Raw genomic sequence first — 20,242 nt, 5'->3', positions numbered from 1 at the left:
ACTGAAGTCAGGAACATTCAGACCATGGTATTCCCAATCTGTATGTATGGATGTGAAAGTTGGACAGTGAAAAAAGCAGATAAGAGAAAAATCAACTCATTTGAAATGTGGTGTTGGAGGAGAGCTTTGCGGATACCATGGACTGCGAAAAAGACAAATAATTGGGTGTTAGAACAAATTAAACGAGAACTGTCACTAGAAGCTAAAATGAGGAAACTGAGGTTATCATACTTTGGACACATCATGAGAAGACATGATTCACTAGAAAAGACAATAATGCTGGGAAAAACAGAAGGGAGTAGAAAAAGAGGAAGACCAAACAAGAGATGTATTGATTGCATAAAGGAACCCACAGACCTGAACTTACAAGATCTGAACAGGGTGGCTTATAGCAGATGCTACTGGAGGTCGCCAATTCATCAGGTCGCCGTAAGTCAAAATCGACTTGAAGGCATATAACAACACAACAAAGCAAAATATCACTTGATGGCCTAATGGGAAGACTGCATCCAAGACTCAAGAACGGCGTAAGCACACAAGAGGCCAATTGTTACCTGTCTTATTTCCATGGGCGTTCCTTGCAATCCTGATCGCCGCGGGACGAAGAGGCACAAGGAACTCCTTGACGTTTTGCTGGGGATGGTAGAAGCTCAAGTCAGGTCACAGAGGAGAGTCAGCAAGCCAGAAAAAGCTAACGGTGCAACATTCTTCTTCCATCCCTAGCCACAAGCCGCCTTCTTTTCTGTGTGCAAAGCAGATGCTCTGCCCATTGAGCTATGGCCTTTCTCCTTCTCCTCTCCATGTTTAGCACACATTTTAAACAGCTTCACTTCCCTCTTTCCAACTCTCACCCTTCTGTTTTCCCTTTTAAACGCCTGCTGAAAGCCTTTCTGCGCTGCCAGGCTTATGCAGGCAACTAAGGAGATTTCACAATAGTTGACCTTTGCTTTTATTGTACGGTCGCTGTTGGCTTTTAACTTCTTGTAAACAGCTCTGACGTTTTTAACGAAATAGCGGTATACAAATATATTCATAAATAAAATCAACAGTTTTTCTGTCTCTTCTCCAGCCTGGCTCCACGTTCCTCTTCTCCTAAGGGTCACTTGAACGGATGTTGCAAAGACTGCAGTGCAACTTTCCGAGAACTACAACTTTATCCCTTTTTTAGGAACGGAGCTATGTCCTAGATGAGGTTCTGCAATGACACTTACCTCTGTGACGTTGAACGGGGCGCCTCGCAGCTTCACTGTGCATGGTGTGGTGGGCGCATTCAAGCTGGACGGACTTTTTGCCTGTGGCACGACAAACAGCATTGTCAATGAAAAGCCTTAAAATATTTCTCGGCACTTAATTTATTATCTTCAGTTTTACCTTGTTAGTCCCCTTTTAATATTGCTCCCCTAGATTTCTGAACTGTATTTTATGTATTTTTCTGTGTGTGTGTGTTGTTATTGTCTATGATTTTATTGTGAGCCGCCCTGAGTGCCCTATTTTAGGATAGAAGGGTGGGATAAAAATATTTTAAATCAATAAATGCAAAGAAATAAATCGTTCCAGGCCAAGACGTGTAGAAATGCAACCAACTGCCTAAAACCAGGTCAGGCAATTCATTCAACTAGCCCAATATTCATTCATTCATTCAGTGTATATGGTGCCCTTCTTCCCGAAGAAGCGCAGGGCAGAAAGCACATCAGGGATAAAACAATTTTTGAAAAAAGCATTCTAAAAACAATTTTTGAAGAAACAGTCTCTCAATCAGAGATCTCAGGGTTGCCAGGAACCGTGTCTTTTCAGCTGTTTAAATGCCTGTGTGAACAGGAATATTTTAAAATTCCTCCTGAAAAGGCAGTTATAAGGAGAACAGGCACACCCCAACAGGGAGGGCATTCCACAAATGGGGAACCACCCCTGAAAAGACCCTGTCATGGGTCCATGCCAACCAGGTAGCCCCGGTGGCGGCGGCACCAACAAGGGCTCAGCTGCTGATCACAGGGTTCGAGATGGTTGCTATTGGGAAATGCACTCATTTAGGGGCTTAGGTCCCAAGCCATTTAGGGCTTTACCTGCTAGTACTAACACCCTGAATTTGGCCTAGTTCACAAATTAACCCTAAGCCGCAGCTGATGGAACTGTGGTTTATTAAACAATGGCTATATGTAGCTATCAGCGCATTATCTACTCTTTGGGAAGGAAGAGTAGCCCATGCTTTGCATGAAGAAAGTCCCAGGTCCCATTCCTATGCGCCCTTGATCTCTGATCATGCCTTTTGCCTGGGACAGAGAACGGTGTTCGTGTGGGTGGGTAGAAACTAGCCTCCTGCAGAAAAGTAAAGCTTACATCTGTTGCTCCACCCCCTTTTGCCTCTGGCACCGCCCACCACTGGTACGTGGCCCCCATTAGGCTGCCCAGAAGGGATGCGGCCCTCGGCTTGAAAACGACTCCCCACCCCTGATCTATAGGGTGGGTTGGGGCTTACCTGGGACGTGGCCTTCAGTGCCTTCTCCTCCACAATCCTTTCCTGGTCCGTGAACTTTTTCCCTAGTCCAGGCTCTGCTGTAAAACCGGAGCCAGCCACATGCTTTGGACTGGGCTTCTCTTCCTCCCCCTCCTCTTCTCCTTCGTCGGACTTAATGCTCTCCACTTCCTCTGCCCCACTCTCCTCCCCGGACGAAGATAAGGACTCGGGGCCCTTCACCACTTTCGATCTCAGGTAGTCCATGTCCGAGAGCTCTGGCTTGGCCGCTGCATTTCCCTTGGAGCTTTTCTCTTTCTCTGCGGGTTGGGGGAAGGAACAGAGAGTTGAGGGCACCCTTTGCACACCGACTAATGGGGCTTCAGCGTTAAATGGGGGCGGGGGGAGGAAAGAGAGAGAGAACGAACATGACCAAGGACAAAGAATGGGGTGGTGGCAGAGCTGGAAGGAAGACACCTGCGCCTCCTTAAAAAAGAAATTAAAAGAAGGAAGAATTCACCTCTGAGCTATGACCACTGCATTTTTAAACACTGTAATTGTTGGTCTGTTTCATGGGCACTGTCCAGAGAACATCAATAATACTGGGCAGGCATATATAAATATCAGATTGTATCCATCTAAAGTATACTAGAAGGGAACAGCCACAGCTCAGTGGTCAGAGCATCCGCCTTGCATGCAAAAGTTCTGTGGTTCAATCCCCGGCATCTCCAGGGAGGGCTGGGAGAGATTCCTGCCTGCAGAGCCACTGCCAGTCAGTGTCGACAATACTGAGCTAGACAGACCAATGGTCTGACTCAGTATAAGGCAGCGTCCTATATTCCTAGAGTAGAAGAGTCTCATTGAAGTCAATGGGCCCAAGTCAGTTGTGCCCAGTTAATTTTAATAGGTCTGCTCTGAGTAGAACTAACATTGGATACAACCAGCAGCGGCTGGTGCCTATTGAGACTGGTGGAGCGGAAGGCAGGGAGCCCAAACAGTAGGCGAAGCCAGAGGCGATAACAGGCAGAGCCAGAGCCAATGATAGGTGGAGCCTCCTTGATTCTAGGTTTGGCCCCCATCCTCTTCCCTGGTGAGTTCTACAAGGGCAACACTGAGACCAGGAAGGAGGAAGCTGACAGCCGCGGCCACCCTCTGGGCAGGCTGTGAGCAAAAAGGGAAGCAGGCAGGACCTCCCCAGGATACAACTCATCGTTAAGTAACTAAAATAAGTGAAGCAACTGAAGACCTTTCCCTTCCCACAAGCCTTTTTAGGAAACACCGTACTGGAAATGTTTTAAAAGCTTAAGATATTTTGAGTGTTTTATCGCTGTTAGTTTGTCACCCTGGGCTCTTTCTGGGAGGAAGGGCAGGGTATACATTTAATTAATCCTCATCCTCATCTTGCTCTATATGCAGCCTAGGGAGGAAGACCGCAAATAGATGTTGTGCTCTTCTGCTCCGCTAGATGGAATCTCCTTGCAAGGATAAGCTCCTCAGGAGACACTGAGTCAACAAACACACACACAAAAGCCCCACGCCAATTACTTTGGGTTGCGCCTGCCTCTCGGTCCTCCTCTCGAAGCTCAGCTTCCCCCTCGCTCAGGCTCTCCGACTCATCAGAATCGAAGTTCAGATAATCGTCCCGCTGCTTGGCTTTGCTCTTCTTGGGCTCCTCCGCTTTTGTGTCATTGGACCAGGTGGCGGCTTGAGACCGCTTCTGGTGCACTGCCAGGAAGTCTTGAAAGGCCGCCTCTCCTGCCAGCTGGCGGAACGAAAGGAAGAGATCACCAAGGTCAAGGTCGGTCCTCAAAAGCTGGCATGAAGAGACCCCTAACGCCATTGCTCTTCAAGATTTTTTATTTAAGGATGTTTTTAAAGTTGTTTTAATATATTTTATTTTTAGTGTTTTTGTCAGCAGCTCTGGGCTTCTCCTGGGAGGAAGGTCGTAATAATAACAACAATAATCTTCCTTCTGTGTAAACTGAAGGAGCTGTTCTCACCTTCCTGTTTCTCTCTTCTCTGCTGACCACCAGAGAAGGAGCGATGTTCTCTGCGTCTCCTGTCCTCTAGCACGAGGGGCAATGTCCAGGCACGGTCACTGCAGCCTCCAACTTAGTTAGCTAGACAGAAGTATAGCCTTTCCTATCTGGTATGTATTCCTATTAATAAAGTAGTATTTCCTTATTTTGAAACCAAGACTAAGTCTGAGTGATTTAAAGCAAGGTGAAAGCTTGCTTTCTCTCAGGTAAAAATCACACCCACACAACACAGAGCCCTGAGCAAGCTACACTAAGCTAAACTCTGCTAATTTACAAAAACTCGAATTGGTATAATAGCAATTGGGGACCCATCCACACCAGAGCAGTCTCCTTTCCTGCGGCTTCCAGCAGCAGGTACTCGGAAACATTTATTGTTATGTGTCTTCAAGTCGATTACGACTTCTGGCGACCCTATGAATCAGTGACCTCCAAGAGCATCTGTCATGAACCACCCTGTTCAGATCTTGTAAGTTCAGGTCTGTGGCTTCCTTTATGGAATCAATCCATCTCTTGTTTGGCCTTCCTCTTTTTCTACTCACTTCTGTTTTTCCCAGCATCATTGTCTTTTCTAGTAAATCAGATCTTATGTGTCCAAAGTATGATAACCTCAGTTTCATCATTTTAGCCTCTGACTGTGGGTAGGGGAGCGCCCTATGTTCCTACGATGCCAAGCAGAGCTCCATATCATCTTGGTGCTGGGCTCCTCCACCTCCAGCCTCCCTTGCAGTCCTCACCCACCCTCCTCGCAAACAGCCAAGACTTGCCTCTTTCAACTCCCCTGCTTGATTCATCTTCTTTTTACCCTGAAAAATAAAAATTTGAAAGCGGTGACTGTGAAACAACAGAAGACGCCTTTGTACCAGTGAACGAGCCCGCCAGATCTCAGGGGAAGAAAAAGACCAAAGCTGAGAACACCAGACGTCAGAACTCTTCCCTCAGGGTATTTTTGAGAAAATAAAATCTTACCCGTGTCATTTCTGTATGGCCAGGACTCTTTGTGGACTTTTCAGGAGCTTCTTTCAGTGCTGGGGGCTTGAGGGAGTGTTTGCTCCAAGGTCTGGGTTTCAGAGGGTCCCCAAAAGACTTACAGAACTCCACCTGCAAAAGAATCACCAGCACTTATGAGGCAGGTTTTTTTACAGTTCTCTCATGCCCAGGGGTGGGGAACCTCAGGCCTCAGGGGCCAAATGCAATACTCCAGGCCTCTCTATTTCACTCCCGGGACTCTCCACAGGCCATCCCCATTCACTGGCCATGTTTCACACCTTGAATGCTTTTGCCTGGGTGGAAGATGGCTTTGAATTCTGATAAAGTTTCTTCCTTATCTGGACGGAGAGGGGTGTGCGAGTCTGTCTGGAAACTGGCCTACTGCACAAAGGTAAATTTTGCATTTGCTGCTCCGCTCACTTTTTTCTCCGCCCCTTTCCACCACTGGCATATGGCCCTCAGAAGGTTGCCCAGAAGGTCATGTGGCCCTTGAGCTAAAAAAGGCTCTAACCCCACTCTCGGCTGAGTACACACCATACACTTACAACACATGGCTTCCCCAAAGAAACCTCCTGTCTGCAGAGTTACACTTCCCAACACCCTTAAACTACAGTTCCCAGGATTCTTTGGGGAAAGTCATGAGCTCTAAATGTATGGTGCGTGCACAGCTTGAGTTCACAGATTCCATGGCGGGGACGGAATATTCATTCCTTACTGCAGATTTCACAAAGTTTCGAAGCCACACAAATGGACATAAGGTAGGTTCCTACGTTCCTATGGGATGCAAACAACAGTGCGATCTCGGTTTGAAAGCGAGGAATACAGTCAGACTTGGAACCAATTTCCCAGTCTGGACATGAAACTGTGTTTTGACAAACCTAGACATTTTACACAAAAGAGTGCTTGTTCTTGGCTGGATAAATCCTGGTTTATCAGACCGAGGTTGTTACATCTGAACCACTCTGGTTGCATTTAGGGTTGTATCCAATGCTATTCCTACTCAGAGTGGGCCCACAGAAGACCACTGGATAGAGTGCTACTGCACTCAGGTCCTGTTTGTGGGTTTCCCATAATGCACCTCTGGTTGGCCACTGTGAGAACAGGACACTGGACTAGATGGGTTAGAGGCCTGATCCAGCAGGGCTCTTCTTGCGTTCTGAACTTAATGGGCATGACTAGCTTCGATCAATAAATCTCAATGGGTCTATTCTGAGTAGGAGTAGGATACAACTCACCACAGATATCTAGTCGTCTTCCTGATAGGCAGCCGGGTTCAGAGCAGCACATAATAACCCTGACTCCTATTCCCTCACCCTCAGAGGTAATCAACGTCCAGCTGAAGTACATCCAAAAAACACCCCCTCCCTCAATTACTTGACATTGCAGTGTATCTGAAAGGCACCTCACCGTTACTTTGGCTGTGTCTATGAAACTTTTGTTGAAATGGGCAAGGGCCACCTTGGCATCAGCTTCAGATTTAAAGCCAATAAACCCGAATTTGCGGAACTTGCCATCCTTGGTGAATTTCAAGCTGCAATCGGTCAGCGTCCCAAAGGCAGCAAAGAGGTTCCGGAAGCGCTCTTCCTTCATCTAGAGGAGGAGAAGGAAACAGACTGTGGCTGATTTCTTCAGGTAGCACGAAGAACACGACAGATCAAGACTCAAGTGATTTTGTAGTTCTATATCCCAAATTCGCTGTTGCATAGTAGTTTTTGCTTTAGCATATCCAAGAGCAAGAAGGGCACAAGGGGTCAATCCCAGATTTTGCAATTTCTCAAACAACGAACTTTTCCATCTTGACTGATATACATCAGTTAATGTCGGAAAACAGTGATAAATGTTCTTATGCAGAAAATTTATACTTTGTAATTTTGTACTTTTTATTCATTCATGATTTTATGTATTTTATATGATTTTAATTACTCATGTTTCTATGTACTGATCTTTGATCAAAATAAATTTATTCATATTCAACAGATCAAGTACAGAGAGCCTGCAACCCTCCAGATATTGCTGGATGATAACTCTCACCACAAGAAATTAAGAAGCTACCTTATACCGAGTCAGGCAACTGATCCATCTAGTTTAGTATTGTATACACTGACCGGCAGCAGCTGTCCAGGATTTCAGACCAAGGTTGCTCCCAGTCCACCTGGACATGCCAGAGACTGAAGCTGGGGCCTTCTGCCCGCAGACCAGCCCTTCATCCCTGGCATTGGCCATCCTGAGTGGGGGAGATGGCGAGCTAACACCATATTGAGGGTCACAGGCTCCCCGTCTCTGCAACAGACAGTTTGCAAGGGTTGGAGGTGGGGAGAGAAGCCTTCAAATACGAATAAGCTTACAACCAGCATTCAACGTTTACAGAACCCATTCAGATCATCCATCCAGTTCTAGATTGCATGTCATACGTCCTATAAAAATCATGCCAGTCTTTCTGAACTCATGCCCGGAAGATCTGCCTGCTATTCTCCAACAATCAAGACTTCTCCATGAAGCAGCCACAGAATGACACCGCTTTTGGCAAACAACACTTGCTCAATAGCTACTTGGACCTTAAATTATCTCTCACACCTGGAAACGACATCACTACCACCATTATTATCATTACTAACTCAATCAGAATGTTTCCCAGTTAAATACCTGCAGGGTTACAGCCTTAGGCTGTAAACCAATATGTGTCTACTCAGTAAGCTCTGTTGGGTTCAATGGGATTTACTGGGATTCTATTGGGTTCAATGGGATTCAATGGGTAATGGGTCTTGGATTGCAGCGTTAGTAGAATCAACTTCTTATCATCTTCCAAGTAATTAGGCTGCTTAAATTCTTCTTGAGGCTATTGGGATTTTAACAACTTGACTGTGTACAGGATTGTAGCCTTGACTCTCGGCGATATTATTGAGTTCGGTGGGTCTTTGGGATAAACACACTAGGGATCATGCCTCAGTACAACCACTAAAAGAACCTAACACACAAAACACACGAAAGCAAAAGTGGGCAACCAAGATGATCAAGGGGATGAAGCGACTCCTCTAAGAGGAAAGGTTGCAGCATTTTTAATTTAGAAAAAAAGCAAGTAACAGGTGACATGAAAGAAGTGTATAAAATTATGCATGGCATGGAGAAAGTGGATACAGAAAACTTTTTCTCCCTCTTTCACAACACTACAACTCGTGGACATCCAACGAAGCAGAGTGTTGGAAGATCCAGGGAAGACAAAAAAAGTACTTCCTCACACAGTACATAGTTAAGCTATGGAACTTGCTCCTAAAAGAGGCAGTGATAGCCACCCACTTGGACAGCTTTAAAAGAGGATTAGACAAATTCATGGAGAATAACAGCATCAACGGCTACTAGCCACAATGGCTATGCACTCCCACTACAGTCAGAGGCAGCATGCTTCTGAACACCAATTATTGGAACCCACAGGAGGGGAGAGTGCTCTTGCAGTCAGGTCCTGCTTTCGGGTTTCCCATAATGGGCATCTGGATGGGCCACTGTGAGAAGAGGATGCTGGACTGGATGGCCCACTGGCCTGATCCAGTAGCCAGGCTCTTCTTATGCTCTTAAGTTCTTCCCAAATCAAAGCCAACAACGTTCCAGAACAACTGGGCCCTAGAAGAAAAAGACACCCATGCACACCCATCACCCTCAGTCTCTGCTGCTTAAGAGTTAAGCAAGGTCAGTATCAAAGCCCCTCTAACAGCACTCCGGTACCCCACGCCGACCCAGCCGACCCCTGCACACCGCTGCCTCTCACCCCGTTCGGCAGGTTCTTTACGATAAGCCGCGACATGTTGCAACAGCTGCGACTTCTCCCCTCCGCAACGGAATCCAGCAAGAGCCACTTCATGGGGAAAATGATCCGCGGTAGTCACGCCGCTCCCTGGGCGCCGCCATGTTGCGCTCTCGCTAACGGTCACGTGACACTAGAATCCGCAGGGCGCCTGCGCATTGGAGGAATCAGCCAAAGCGACGCTCCCGGTAGGCAGGGTCAGAAATCGCTCATAGGAGATGCAGAGGCTAGACTCCTCAACGACATTTCCGGCTCTGAGTGGAGTTTTTGCGGGGGGGGGGATCCACGCACAGAACTAGGACTAGAAGACCATAGAGTCGGAAAAGAGGAGAGTGGCTTTTCCATTTTATCATAGAGATAAGAACTATTAAAAAAAAAAAGAAAAGAGCCCTCAATTTCCGTTATGGATTAGTAATCAATTGAAAGCCGCCAATAGACTGGCATCATTTTGAAGCTTTGCATCTCTGCGGTAATAGTTTAATATACTTTATTTTGGGGGGGAAACGACACAGGCTTTTTACAGCAATAAGTACTCATGTGTGTGTGTGTTGCAAATACACATAATAGTTGCTGTATTAGATACCATCCCAGCACATGGAGGCGTTCAAATGGGAACCGGTAATGAGGGAATGGACATACATCCTCTTGGTGAAAACTTCCCCGCCTGCACGCTTGGGTTAATTTTTTAAAAGAGATGCTGAGATCGGACAGCAGGTGGCGCGAGAGAGTCAGCAGGAATGATCTCCTGACTAGTTCCCCCCCCCCCAGGAATTCGGAGTTTTGTTGCAGCATCGTACCCAGGTAGGGTTGCCAGGTTCATGGCCTGAGACTGATCCTGTATCTTTAGGAGAAGAGAAAGTCAGCCAAGTGCACGTGTTCTTGCAACACTGTAATGGGGAGTTTTTTTCCATTACAGTGTTGCAAGAACAGGTGCACTTGGCTGACTTTCTCTTCTCCTAAAGATACAAGATCAGTCTCAGGCCATGAACCTGGCAACCCTATACCCAGGATATAAAACAAAAGCCACTCAAATAAACAATGGGAACTTCAGGAGAGAGCAGGAGTCCTTTCTTTTTATTTTATTTTCTTCTAACCTGTGGCACCTTGTAAGTAAGGAACATAAGATTCTATCTTACCCATTGTCAGACCAGTGGTCCATCTGGATCCATACTGCCTACACTGACCGGCAGTTTCAGCAGTTTGTTCTCAGCCGTTTGGCCCTCATCAGCAGCCTAGCCGCTGCATCCTGTACTAACAAGAGCTTCTGGGTCAGCCTCTAGGGCAACCCCACATAGGGTGCATTGCAGTAATCCAGTCTCGAGGTTGCGAATGCACTGCGATGGTGTGGATGTGACTACAGGCGTTTGGCTGCATTGGCAGCCCTTTTGACTGAGATGGTGAGAATTTGGAATGAGACTCTGAATGTGTGTGTGTGTGTGTGTGTGTGTGTGTGTGTGTGAGAGAGAGAGAGAGAGAGAGAGAGAGAGAGAGAGAGAGTCCCAGAAGAGCCTGGGAGGTGATGCCCCCCTGATATTCTCCGTTTGGTTGTCCCCTCAGTTCTACATCCATCACCCTCTCCTCCTGGTTTCCTTCTCTGCCCGTGTCTAAATGGGCTCTGGAGAGAGACCCTGGCAACAGCTGCCTTTGATCAGCCCCAGATCTAGGAGAGCCAGCCAGCATGAATGCCGCGCTGTGATCAAAGGTGGGAGCCCTCTGACAGCTGAGCTCTGTGTTAAAGAGGGGGTTTGTGCGCTGCAGAGGGTGTCCAACCCAAACAGGCCATCTCCATCCCCCCTTTACCTCCACTCTCATCTGCTTCTTCTACTCTTCCACCCTCATCCATCCTTGTTCCTTTCAAAAGAACTGGCCCATGTAACGAATTTCCTTCTAAACTACCCTCCCAGTCAGTGGGGCGGTACAAAATGTTTTTGGCCAACCCAAGGCGTCACAGTCTGAGCCCCTATGGCTCTCTGCTCCGCTGCTGCCTGAGATCTGGAGAGCCAGGGGGAAAGAGTTGGTTTGTGAGCAGAGACAGTGAGCTAGGAAAATGGGAGATGGTCTGAAGAAAGACCCAGTGGCTGGATAGAGGGTCATGAAGGGCCACCTTTGACTCTTGGTCCTAAGATCTGTCCAATAAAACGATGACCCTTCCTGTTAGGGATGAAGGCAGCTTCCTATGTTCCTAAGCATTTTCAATTTCTCTTGGGAATCTGTAATCATTGGAAGGACCTGATCTTTGATGAATCCACCCCACCCTATATTATTTACTCATTTTACTGTATTGGGCCTTTGCATAACTAAAGAGATGGCCAAGTACATGTGATGTGTTGCCACAGAAAGAGACAGAGATCCTTCTGGAAGGAAGCATGTCTTTCACTCCTGCTCCACCCCATCTTTTCCTTTCTAAAATGAAACATATAAGTTGATACAAGCCCTCCGGATATCCACACAAGATTGGCATTTATAGGAAATATGTTAAAATGTAGCCAGGGTGGTTAGGTCCTCAGACCGTTGCATAATAGGTAGTGGGTGTTTATCCTCCCAGACTCAAAGTTCCAGACTCTTAGAGACCATCAGGACTTACGACATTCACTTTTGTTGTCCTGCCATTAATCCCCATGCTACAGGAACATAGTACATGAACATCTTCCCCTCGCTGGATTGTCACCTTGTAGTGGTGAGTGAGCTTTCGTGTTCCAATGAACCCTGTGAGCGATGCCGTCTGGAGTCATGTACTCCCAGCAGGGTCACCCATGGCGGTAAGGTCAAGGGAGAGGAACCAGACAAAGAACGATCCAAGAATGTCCTCAACAGCAGAACAAGTAGAGGATAACAATGTGTACATTACAACGGCTGTGAAGGTGGATGAAGGCTGCAGCAGAGAAAGGACTTCCAATCATCGTGGTACCCATGCCATTGGATCCAAGCCTTTTTCTGTCAAGATTGTGTGTTGATCGTGGTGCACCGATCTCCCCACATAAAACAAATTCATACACAGGCATCTTCCATAACAAAAGTTCCATGGTGATCGGTGAATGGCGACAGAGGCAGGACTGTGAAATCCCAGAAGCCCCTAGTCATGGACTGGCACATCGGCGGTAGATGCAGATTCAGAAGGATCCATTGTTAATTTTATTTTGGAAGACAATCTTACTCGGTCATGAATGATCAACAAGACAAGACAAGAAAGACAAAGACATGAACGTCTGCAAATATCAAGGATTTCGCCAGTACAGAACTTCCCCAATGATTCATCTTGTGCTGGAAGAGAACATAGTAAGTTGCCTTTTACCAAGTCAGATCATTAGTCCATCTAGCTGAGTGTTGACTACTCTGACTGGCAGTGGCTGTCCCAGGATTTCTTACAGGTTTCTCTCCCAGCCCTGCCTGGTGACACCAGGGACTGAACCGGGACTTTCTGCATGCAAAGAGGATGCTCTACCAGTGAGCCACCGCCCGTCTCTTCCCTTTACATATGTGTATGGCTATGAATAATGGCACTGGCTTATTCTCTTCCCCATCGTCGGTAAGGCGGAAGCTGTAAAAGATACGAAGCACAATTAGGGATGGGTGAGAATTTCGATTCAGTTCGCATTTCAAGCAGCGTTTATCAAATTCGCACTTTCCGAAACAGTAGAGAACCGGAACTCAGCCAGCCTTCGAAATTTGCGTTTATTAGAATTTTGGGATGCAGGTCGCCAGCTAAGCAATATTTACAAAAATGCATGTATTAGGGGAAAGGGTGCATAAAAATGAATATATGAGTGAAAATAACCTGCAAAAAGGCATGATGTGATGTGAAATGGCTTGCAAAAAAGTTACCTTGGTCAAAACTGCCTACAAAAATGTGTTTATTTGGAGAAATTCGCACAAAAATGGTGGAGAATTTTCATGAGAATTTTTTTTTAAAAAAAATTGCAGATCAGGGTAGAAATGTAGAGAACCGAATTTAACGCTGGAAAAATGAGAAACTGAGAGATACAAAACTGACGGATCTTTCCATCCTTAAGCACCCTACAATAGAGCTCTGTGTGTGTGTGTGTGTGTGTGTGTGTGTGTGTGTGTGCCTCTGCCCCTCTTACAATTGCTGGTGGAGCGGGTGACTCACAACTTTGAAATCTGTGCCAGCTGAAAGCACAGGCTTTGCGCGATCAAATTGACAGATGGCGCATGGGCTGCCCTGTTAGGCACAGACTCATCCATAGTCTGAGTTAAAAGAAATATTGCATTTTTTTAAAAAAGGGGGGGGAGAAATATATTTAAAAGATAAAGGGGGATGGGAGAAACAGCAAAGGTTTGCTGGTCATTAATTATGGGAATAAAATGGAGGAGGAGGGCTTCACTTTAAAGACATATTAAAGCTCCCTAATCTTCAAAGAGATTTGAAGGGCAAGACAGCTGTGTGCCCAGCGAGAAAGATTATTCCACCAGGCAGCAGCTGAGGATCCAGAGGCTTTTGAGGGCACAGCAAAGATTACCCCTGCAGCAACTGCAGGAGGGGGGCTCGGGGTACACTCAGGGGTGTAGTCATCCAGGGTCTCGGGGGATCTTAGACCCTTTACTTTTTTGGTCCCTATGTCTTCAGCATCCTATCAGGCAATCAGCATGAAAGGGGAGTGTGTTAACCACTGAGAAGAGTCTTCTAACATGCTTCTTTGTCCTTTCCTGCTGATTGGACCCAATCAGAGTGAAAGGAGGCAAGTCAGCCACTGAGAAGCCTCTTCTCAGCAGCTAACACTCTCCCCTTTCATGCTTATTGGTTCCTAAGGACATCTGTTGTTGTGTGAGAAGACATTAACAAGGATCTCATTCTCAACATAGCAGCAAAATAAGGGGGAGCATGGCTGTGACTACCATGAAGGGACCGTGCACTTCTGAATTTGCCACTATACTTCTGGGTACACCTGAACTGAGCTTGACTGGGTTCTGATGTGAAAAGGAAGATGAGAAAAAATTGAGGAAATGCCCAATGCAGGGATGCTTCTGCTGCTGCTTAAAGTAAGGAACAGCCGTGTGCCTGGTTTGGCGGCTTCTCCTGCGACAGCCTCTCTCCGTTTTAGAAAAGAAAGTTTTCTTCTTCTGTTTTCAGTAGATGGATTCGTCTGGGGTGAGGGAAAACTTTTTCAGCCCAAGGGCCGCATTCCCTTCTTGGAAACCTTCCAAGGACCGCATGCCATTAGTGGGCGGGGCCATAGACAAAAGTGGGCAGAGCAATGAATATAATCTTTTTATGCAGTAGGCTAGTTTCTTCACACACACTGATTCCCCTGGCAGAATGCATTTCCGTGCTCTATTTTCACGAATATGTGCATTTATATGCATACTTTACCCCAATGTACAAATTTTTGAACACACTGCTTGGCTGGAGAACTGAGCTGCAAAATGTGGACATCTGCGAATTTCAAAGGATGCCTGTAATTCAGTTCACATGTTGCTTTAGAAAGTGTAAATTGGGTAAGTTTCCCTTGAAAGGCGAACTGAGTTGAGTTTCTCCTGAATTTTCATCCTGCGCATATTGTTGGACTACAACTCCCATCATCCCTATTGGTCCTGCTGATGGGGCTCGTGGAAATTAGAGCCCAGCAATATCTGGGAGGGCATCATCTTGGCTGTTCCTGAGTTACTGACAAATCCATTAGTGCAGCCTTCCCCAACTTGGTACCCTCTAGACTATGGCTTCCATCAGGCCCAGTTGACACAGTCAATCTCCATCTTATCAGGAGTTTTGTTCTGCACAACATAGGAAGTGGACCTTTAGTGTGGTAGCAAGAACCCTGTGGAATTCCCTCCCCTTAAATATTAGACAGGCACCATCTTTGTTATCTTTTTGGCACCTATTGAAGACCTTCCTCTTCCAACAAACCCTTTATTTTATTTATTTATTAATTATTAGATTTATATTCCACCTTTCCTCCCAGCAGGAACCTAGGGCACCAAACAAAAGCACTAAAAAGGTTCTAAAACATCCTAAAAACAGACTTTAAAATATATTACAACCAAACATTCTTAAAAACATGAAAACAAAACATCTTTAAAAACATCTTTTTTAAAAAAGCTTTAAAAACATATTTAAACAAAAAGCTTTAAAAAATCTTAAAAAGCAATTCCAACACAGATGCAGACTGGGATAAGGTCTCTACTTAAAAGGCTTGTTGAAAGAGGAAAGTCTTCAATAGGCACCGAAAAGATAACAGAGATGGCGCCTGACTAACTTTTCAGGGGAGGGAATTCCAAAGGATTGGTGCCACTACACTAAAGGTCCACTTCCTATGTTATGCGGAACGGACCTCCTGATAAGATGGTCTCTGCAGAGCTCAGTGATCGACTGTGTATTTTAAGTAGAAACCTTATCCCAGTCTGCATCTTTGTGGGAATTGCTTTTAAAGATGTTTTTTAAGCTTTTTAAAAATGTTTTTAAAGATGTTTCATTTTAATATATCTTAAAGTCTATTTTTATGACGGTTTAGAGTGTGTTTAGTGTTTTTGTTTGCCAACCAGTTCACCTTCTGGGAGGAAGGGCAGGATATAAATTTAATAAATAAATAAATAAATAAAATTTATATACCGCTAGATTTTAAATTTAAAAAACCCTCTAAGCAGTTTACAAAAATAGATTAAAATTATCAATAAAATAATGAAAAGATGTACTGGGCTGGGAGGGAAACTCCTGAGGCAAAAAGGAGAATTTCCTGGCATCCGGTGATCCTGGCACCTACTCTCTTTTAACCTAAGGACTGATGACGTTCTTACAGGTTCTCTAATTCCCCCTTGTCGCGATTCATCAATAGGACCATCTGCTGTTCTGTATCCCTGATGGGGCTCTGAGCTGGAGCTCTGAAAAGCGGTTTCCATTCCCTCCGCCAGGCTGGTGTTCATAGTTTATCATGAAGTTCAACATCACTTTTTTCCCCCCGTCTGCCGGAGAGCCAAAGCTAACATAAACATCCAGCTCCTCATTCATTACTCTTAACTCCATCATAAAACACACCAAAGTTGGCTCTGCCTTGAGCGGTTCTTTTTTTAAACTTGATTTATAGCCTTTTCCACAGACATTGACTGGCCCAAAGTTTGTGAATTAGGGGGGAATTGCATGCAAAAACATACATATTAAGAGAAATTCTCACCCCGACGCTGATGAATTTTCACGAGCCCTTAAAATAAAAAAAATAAATTGCAAACTAGTGTGGAAAGGCCGAGAACTGAACTTAAGACTGGGGAAAAATGAGGAGGAGAGGAGAGAAATTGACACAGACAGATTGGCACATCCCTGATGATAACATGAAGGACCTGGTCCAATATGAACCTTGCCATCAGGGAGAAACCTGGCTCCTTTACCCCCTAAAATGCCACCTGTGTGTGAGAGAGAGTGAGAAGAATACTACAGAGCAGGTGAAGGGAGCTGGGAAGTAAGGTTTTGGGGACCATTAAATTGATTTCCAACAGCAAGGTAGTGGTGTTATGTTATTTATTTAAAAAAACAACCATGATAGATATTGCCACTCTGCCTCCCATCGCCTTGAGGCTCCCTGGGGAGCAGAAAGTAAAAGGACAGTGGAAAACATATCGCAGGCGCTCTCTGGGAAATGTTTTGGAAGCTGAGCTGGAGAGGAAGGGATAGGGTACTGGTGGGGGTAGCGGCCTGACAAGAGTGATTTAGAGCCCGACTGAAAGGGAAACACGAGTCATTGCATTCTGCATAACCTACCAGGGACCTAGTAGGTAGTATTTTCACAAGTGAAGATGGATGACAAAAATGGACTAAGCCCTCCACACCTTCGCAGAGAGTTTGCTGGGGCCAGATGGTTAGGCTTGAAGCTGACGGTTGACAGATCATCCCTAGACATTCCCCCCTCCCCTCCTTGTGTTGCTTAGAGGGTGGGGCAAAATAGCCAGCTTGCTTATGACAAAGCTCATCATTCCTAACTGTTGCCCATGCACTGTAACCTCCAGGCTGGATTACTTGGTGTGGGGCTGCCCTTGAGGTTGGTGCGGAAGTTGCCACGGGTGCAAAATGTGCCAGCACAATTGATCTCTGGGGCAGGATATCGCCGACATGTCACCCTGCTGCTGAAAGAATTGCACTGGCTGCCAGTTAGCTACCAGTTCAAGATGCTGGGTTTGATGTATACGGCTTGGGACCGGGATACCGGAAAGATTGTCTCACCCCTTATATACCCAATCGATCACAGCGCTCTGTAGGTGAGAGCCTCTTACAGATACCATCCCATCAGGAGGTCCGTTCCACACAACATCAGCACCGGAGCTTTAGTGTGGCGGCGCCTGTCCTTTGGAATCCCCTCCCCTTAAATATTAGATAAGCGCCGTCTCTGTTGTCGTATCAGCACCTACTAAAGACCTTCCTCTTCCAATAAGCCTTTAAGTAGAGAACCTTCCCAGTCTGCATCTGTCGGAGTTCAGGCAAGCGTCACAACCCTATCGTGCTGCCCGCTACTGCCCTCACCCCTACCTCATTGAACACAGCTCTCAAATCTCACCTGTCTGCATGAATTGCAAGTGATTTCTCCTCATCTAATTCATTTTTGTATGTCATTGTCACTCATATATTCATTTTCATGCACACGTCCCCCTTAACATACGCATTTTTGTAAACATTGTTTGGAAAACTGCATTGCAACTTTCAAATAAGTGCAAATTTCAGAGGATGGCTATGTTTCAGTTCTCACATTGTTTCGGTAAGTGCGAATTTGATGGATTTGGCTTGAAATGCGAACTGACTCGAATTTCTCACCCATGCCTATTCCAGAGAGGCATCAAGCTGCAAAGTACTTGAAAAGGCTCCAAATGTTGGGAGATGGCTTCTTCTGACAAGTGCTCCATCCCCATCCCCAGCTAGGCAGCCACAGAGTCCTCCAAGCTCTGAGCGAACATTATCATCTCCTCTGGCCTGCCGGTCTGTCCTCCTGCCAAACCCCTTTGCCACTCGTTAAGTGGGGAGAATGAACTATTAATGAAGTGCACCGGATTGCCTACTCTGTTGCCAATCCATCTCCATCAGAGGCAGGGGCTATCGACAGAGGCCATGGAAGCAAATAAGTCCATCATCCCGGCTGAAGTCTGGCAAGGGGGGAAAGCAGCAAAGCCCCCAGGGAGCCAAAGCACTCCAACATGTGAGAGCAGGTGCCCTCAATAAAGAGGAAAGTGTGTACAGCAGCCAACAGCTTCAGGAAATCAATTAGATGGGAGGACGCTGGGTCACTCTCCCTTTTTATTTCCTTTCCGTTGTTGTTTTTCTCCAAGGAAGATGTTTTAAAGGGTTAGGGTTGTGGAAATGCTTTCTGCTGCTGCGTAAAGCACCTTTCCATGGCCTGTGTTCACAGCTAGAGTGCAAGGGCGCTCACTCACCAAGGGACCTACCTTTCCTCTCTTTTCAAGTTGGAGATGGGGGGGAGTGTCTCTGTGCATCTCTGTGTGTCTCTCTGTGTGTGGAGTGCCACTCAGCTGTTCTTCTGAAATATACCTCAAATAGGGATGGAGAGATCTGCCCACAGTGGTTCTCTTCATTTCTCATTTTCTGAAATTTGAAAATCCTCATGAAAATTCTCCGGCATTGTAGTGTGAATTTCTCCTAGTAAACACATTTTTATAGGCAGCATTGGCAATTTTTTTCCCCAGCCCTTTCTCATCATCTAATGCATGTTTGCATGTTATTTTTACTCATATATTCATTGTTATTCACACTTTCTCCTAATATATGCATTTTTGTAAATATTGTTTAGTTGGTGAACTGCACCAGAAAATTCTAATAAATGCAAAGTTCAAAGGGTGGCTGTGTTTTGGTTCCCATATTGATTTGGAAAGTGTGAATTTGATAAATTCTGCTTGAAATGCGAACTGAATCAAAATTCTTGTTCATCCCTACCCTGAGAACACACATTTGCACATTGTATCTCTAGCAAGCTGTCACCTCACTTGTGATAATAATAATAATAATAATATTTAATTTGTTTGTCGCCTATCTGGCAATTAGCCACTCTAGGCGACGTACATTAAAGTGGGATAAAATACAAAAAATTCAAATGCAATCACATAATAACAATAAATAAAATATTGGACAGTCATCGATACATATAAAAACAGTTATATTAGCAGCATACGACAGATGACAAATCATGGAGATTTACCGGTCCCAAGGACCTCATAGGCCTGTTGGAATAGCCACGTCTTCAGGGCCTTGCGGAATACGTCTAGGGAAGGGGCATGTCGGAGATCACATGGGAGGGAGTTCCAGAGAGTGGGGGCCACCACAGAAAAGGCTCTTTCCCTAGTACCCACCAACCTAACTGTTTTGGTTGGCGGGATTGAGAGAAGGCCTTGTGTGGCTGATCTAGTTGGGCGGCATAGTTGGTGGCGGTGGAGGCGCTCTTTCAGGTAAGCAGGGCCGAAACCATTTAGGGTTTTAAAGGTTAATACCAACACCTTGAATCGGGCTCAGAAGACAACCGGCAGCCAGTGTAGATCAAATAATACTGGCGTGATGTGGTCCCGGCGGCGGCTGTTGGTAAGTAAGCGCGCCGCTGCATTCTGTATAAGTTGTAATTTCCGGGTCGTTTTCAAGGGTAACCCCACATAAAGCGCATTACAGTAGTCTAATCGATGAGTAGTCTAATTGATGCTCAAACAATGCCAATCTGCTCTGCCCAGCACTTTGGAAAATGCACTGGTTTGGGCGAATCTGTCAATTACATTTTTCTGGCCTTAAATTCAGTTTTCTACACTTCCACTCATTTTGCTTCTTTTTTTATACAAAAAAAAGGGATCCTCATAAATCCATCTGCATTTTAATGCAAATTTCCCTTAATATATACATTTCTGTATGCCTGTTGTCTAATATACACATTTTTGCAAAGCAATTTTCACTAACATAATGTTTTTCCCTGTGTTATTTTCACTAATATATCATCATCATCAACATCATCATCATCATCACATTTATATCCCACTTTTTCT

General features: G+C 45.5%; 1 protein-coding gene across 4 annotated transcripts in view; it reads right to left on the bottom strand.

The window, feature by feature from the left end:
* RBM19 (RNA binding motif protein 19) overlaps positions 1 to 9,424 on the bottom strand; it is a 101,253-nt gene extending 91,829 nt beyond the window's left edge. For 3 of the 4 annotated variants that reach the window (XM_061602878.1, XM_061602877.1, XM_061602876.1), the window contains exons 1-8: positions 9,239 to 9,424; positions 6,886 to 7,068; positions 5,458 to 5,589; positions 5,256 to 5,294; positions 3,998 to 4,214; positions 2,477 to 2,772; positions 1,212 to 1,292; positions 555 to 633 (exon numbers count right to left, since the gene is read on the bottom strand). In XM_061602878.1, the coding sequence (XP_061458862.1) occupies positions 555 to 633; positions 1,212 to 1,292; positions 2,477 to 2,772; positions 3,998 to 4,214; positions 5,256 to 5,294; positions 5,458 to 5,589; positions 6,886 to 7,068; positions 9,239 to 9,331 (1,120 nt within the window). In that variant the 5' untranslated portion in view covers positions 9,332 to 9,424. The remainder of the gene's footprint in view (positions 1 to 554; positions 634 to 1,211; positions 1,293 to 2,476; positions 2,773 to 3,997; positions 4,215 to 5,255; positions 5,295 to 5,457; positions 5,590 to 6,885; positions 7,069 to 9,238) is intronic. The other variant, XM_061602879.1, reaches the window with a different exon arrangement.
* Between the last annotated feature and the right edge of the window lie 10,818 nt (positions 9,425 to 20,242).

The sequence above is a fragment of the Rhineura floridana genome, chromosome 19, assembly GCF_030035675.1.
Source record: "Rhineura floridana isolate rRhiFlo1 chromosome 19, rRhiFlo1.hap2, whole genome shotgun sequence".
Taxonomy (NCBI): Eukaryota; Metazoa; Chordata; class Lepidosauria; order Squamata; family Rhineuridae; genus Rhineura; species Rhineura floridana.
The sequence above is the reverse complement of the archived record's forward strand: the minus strand, read 5'-3'. Positions and strand labels throughout refer to the sequence as shown.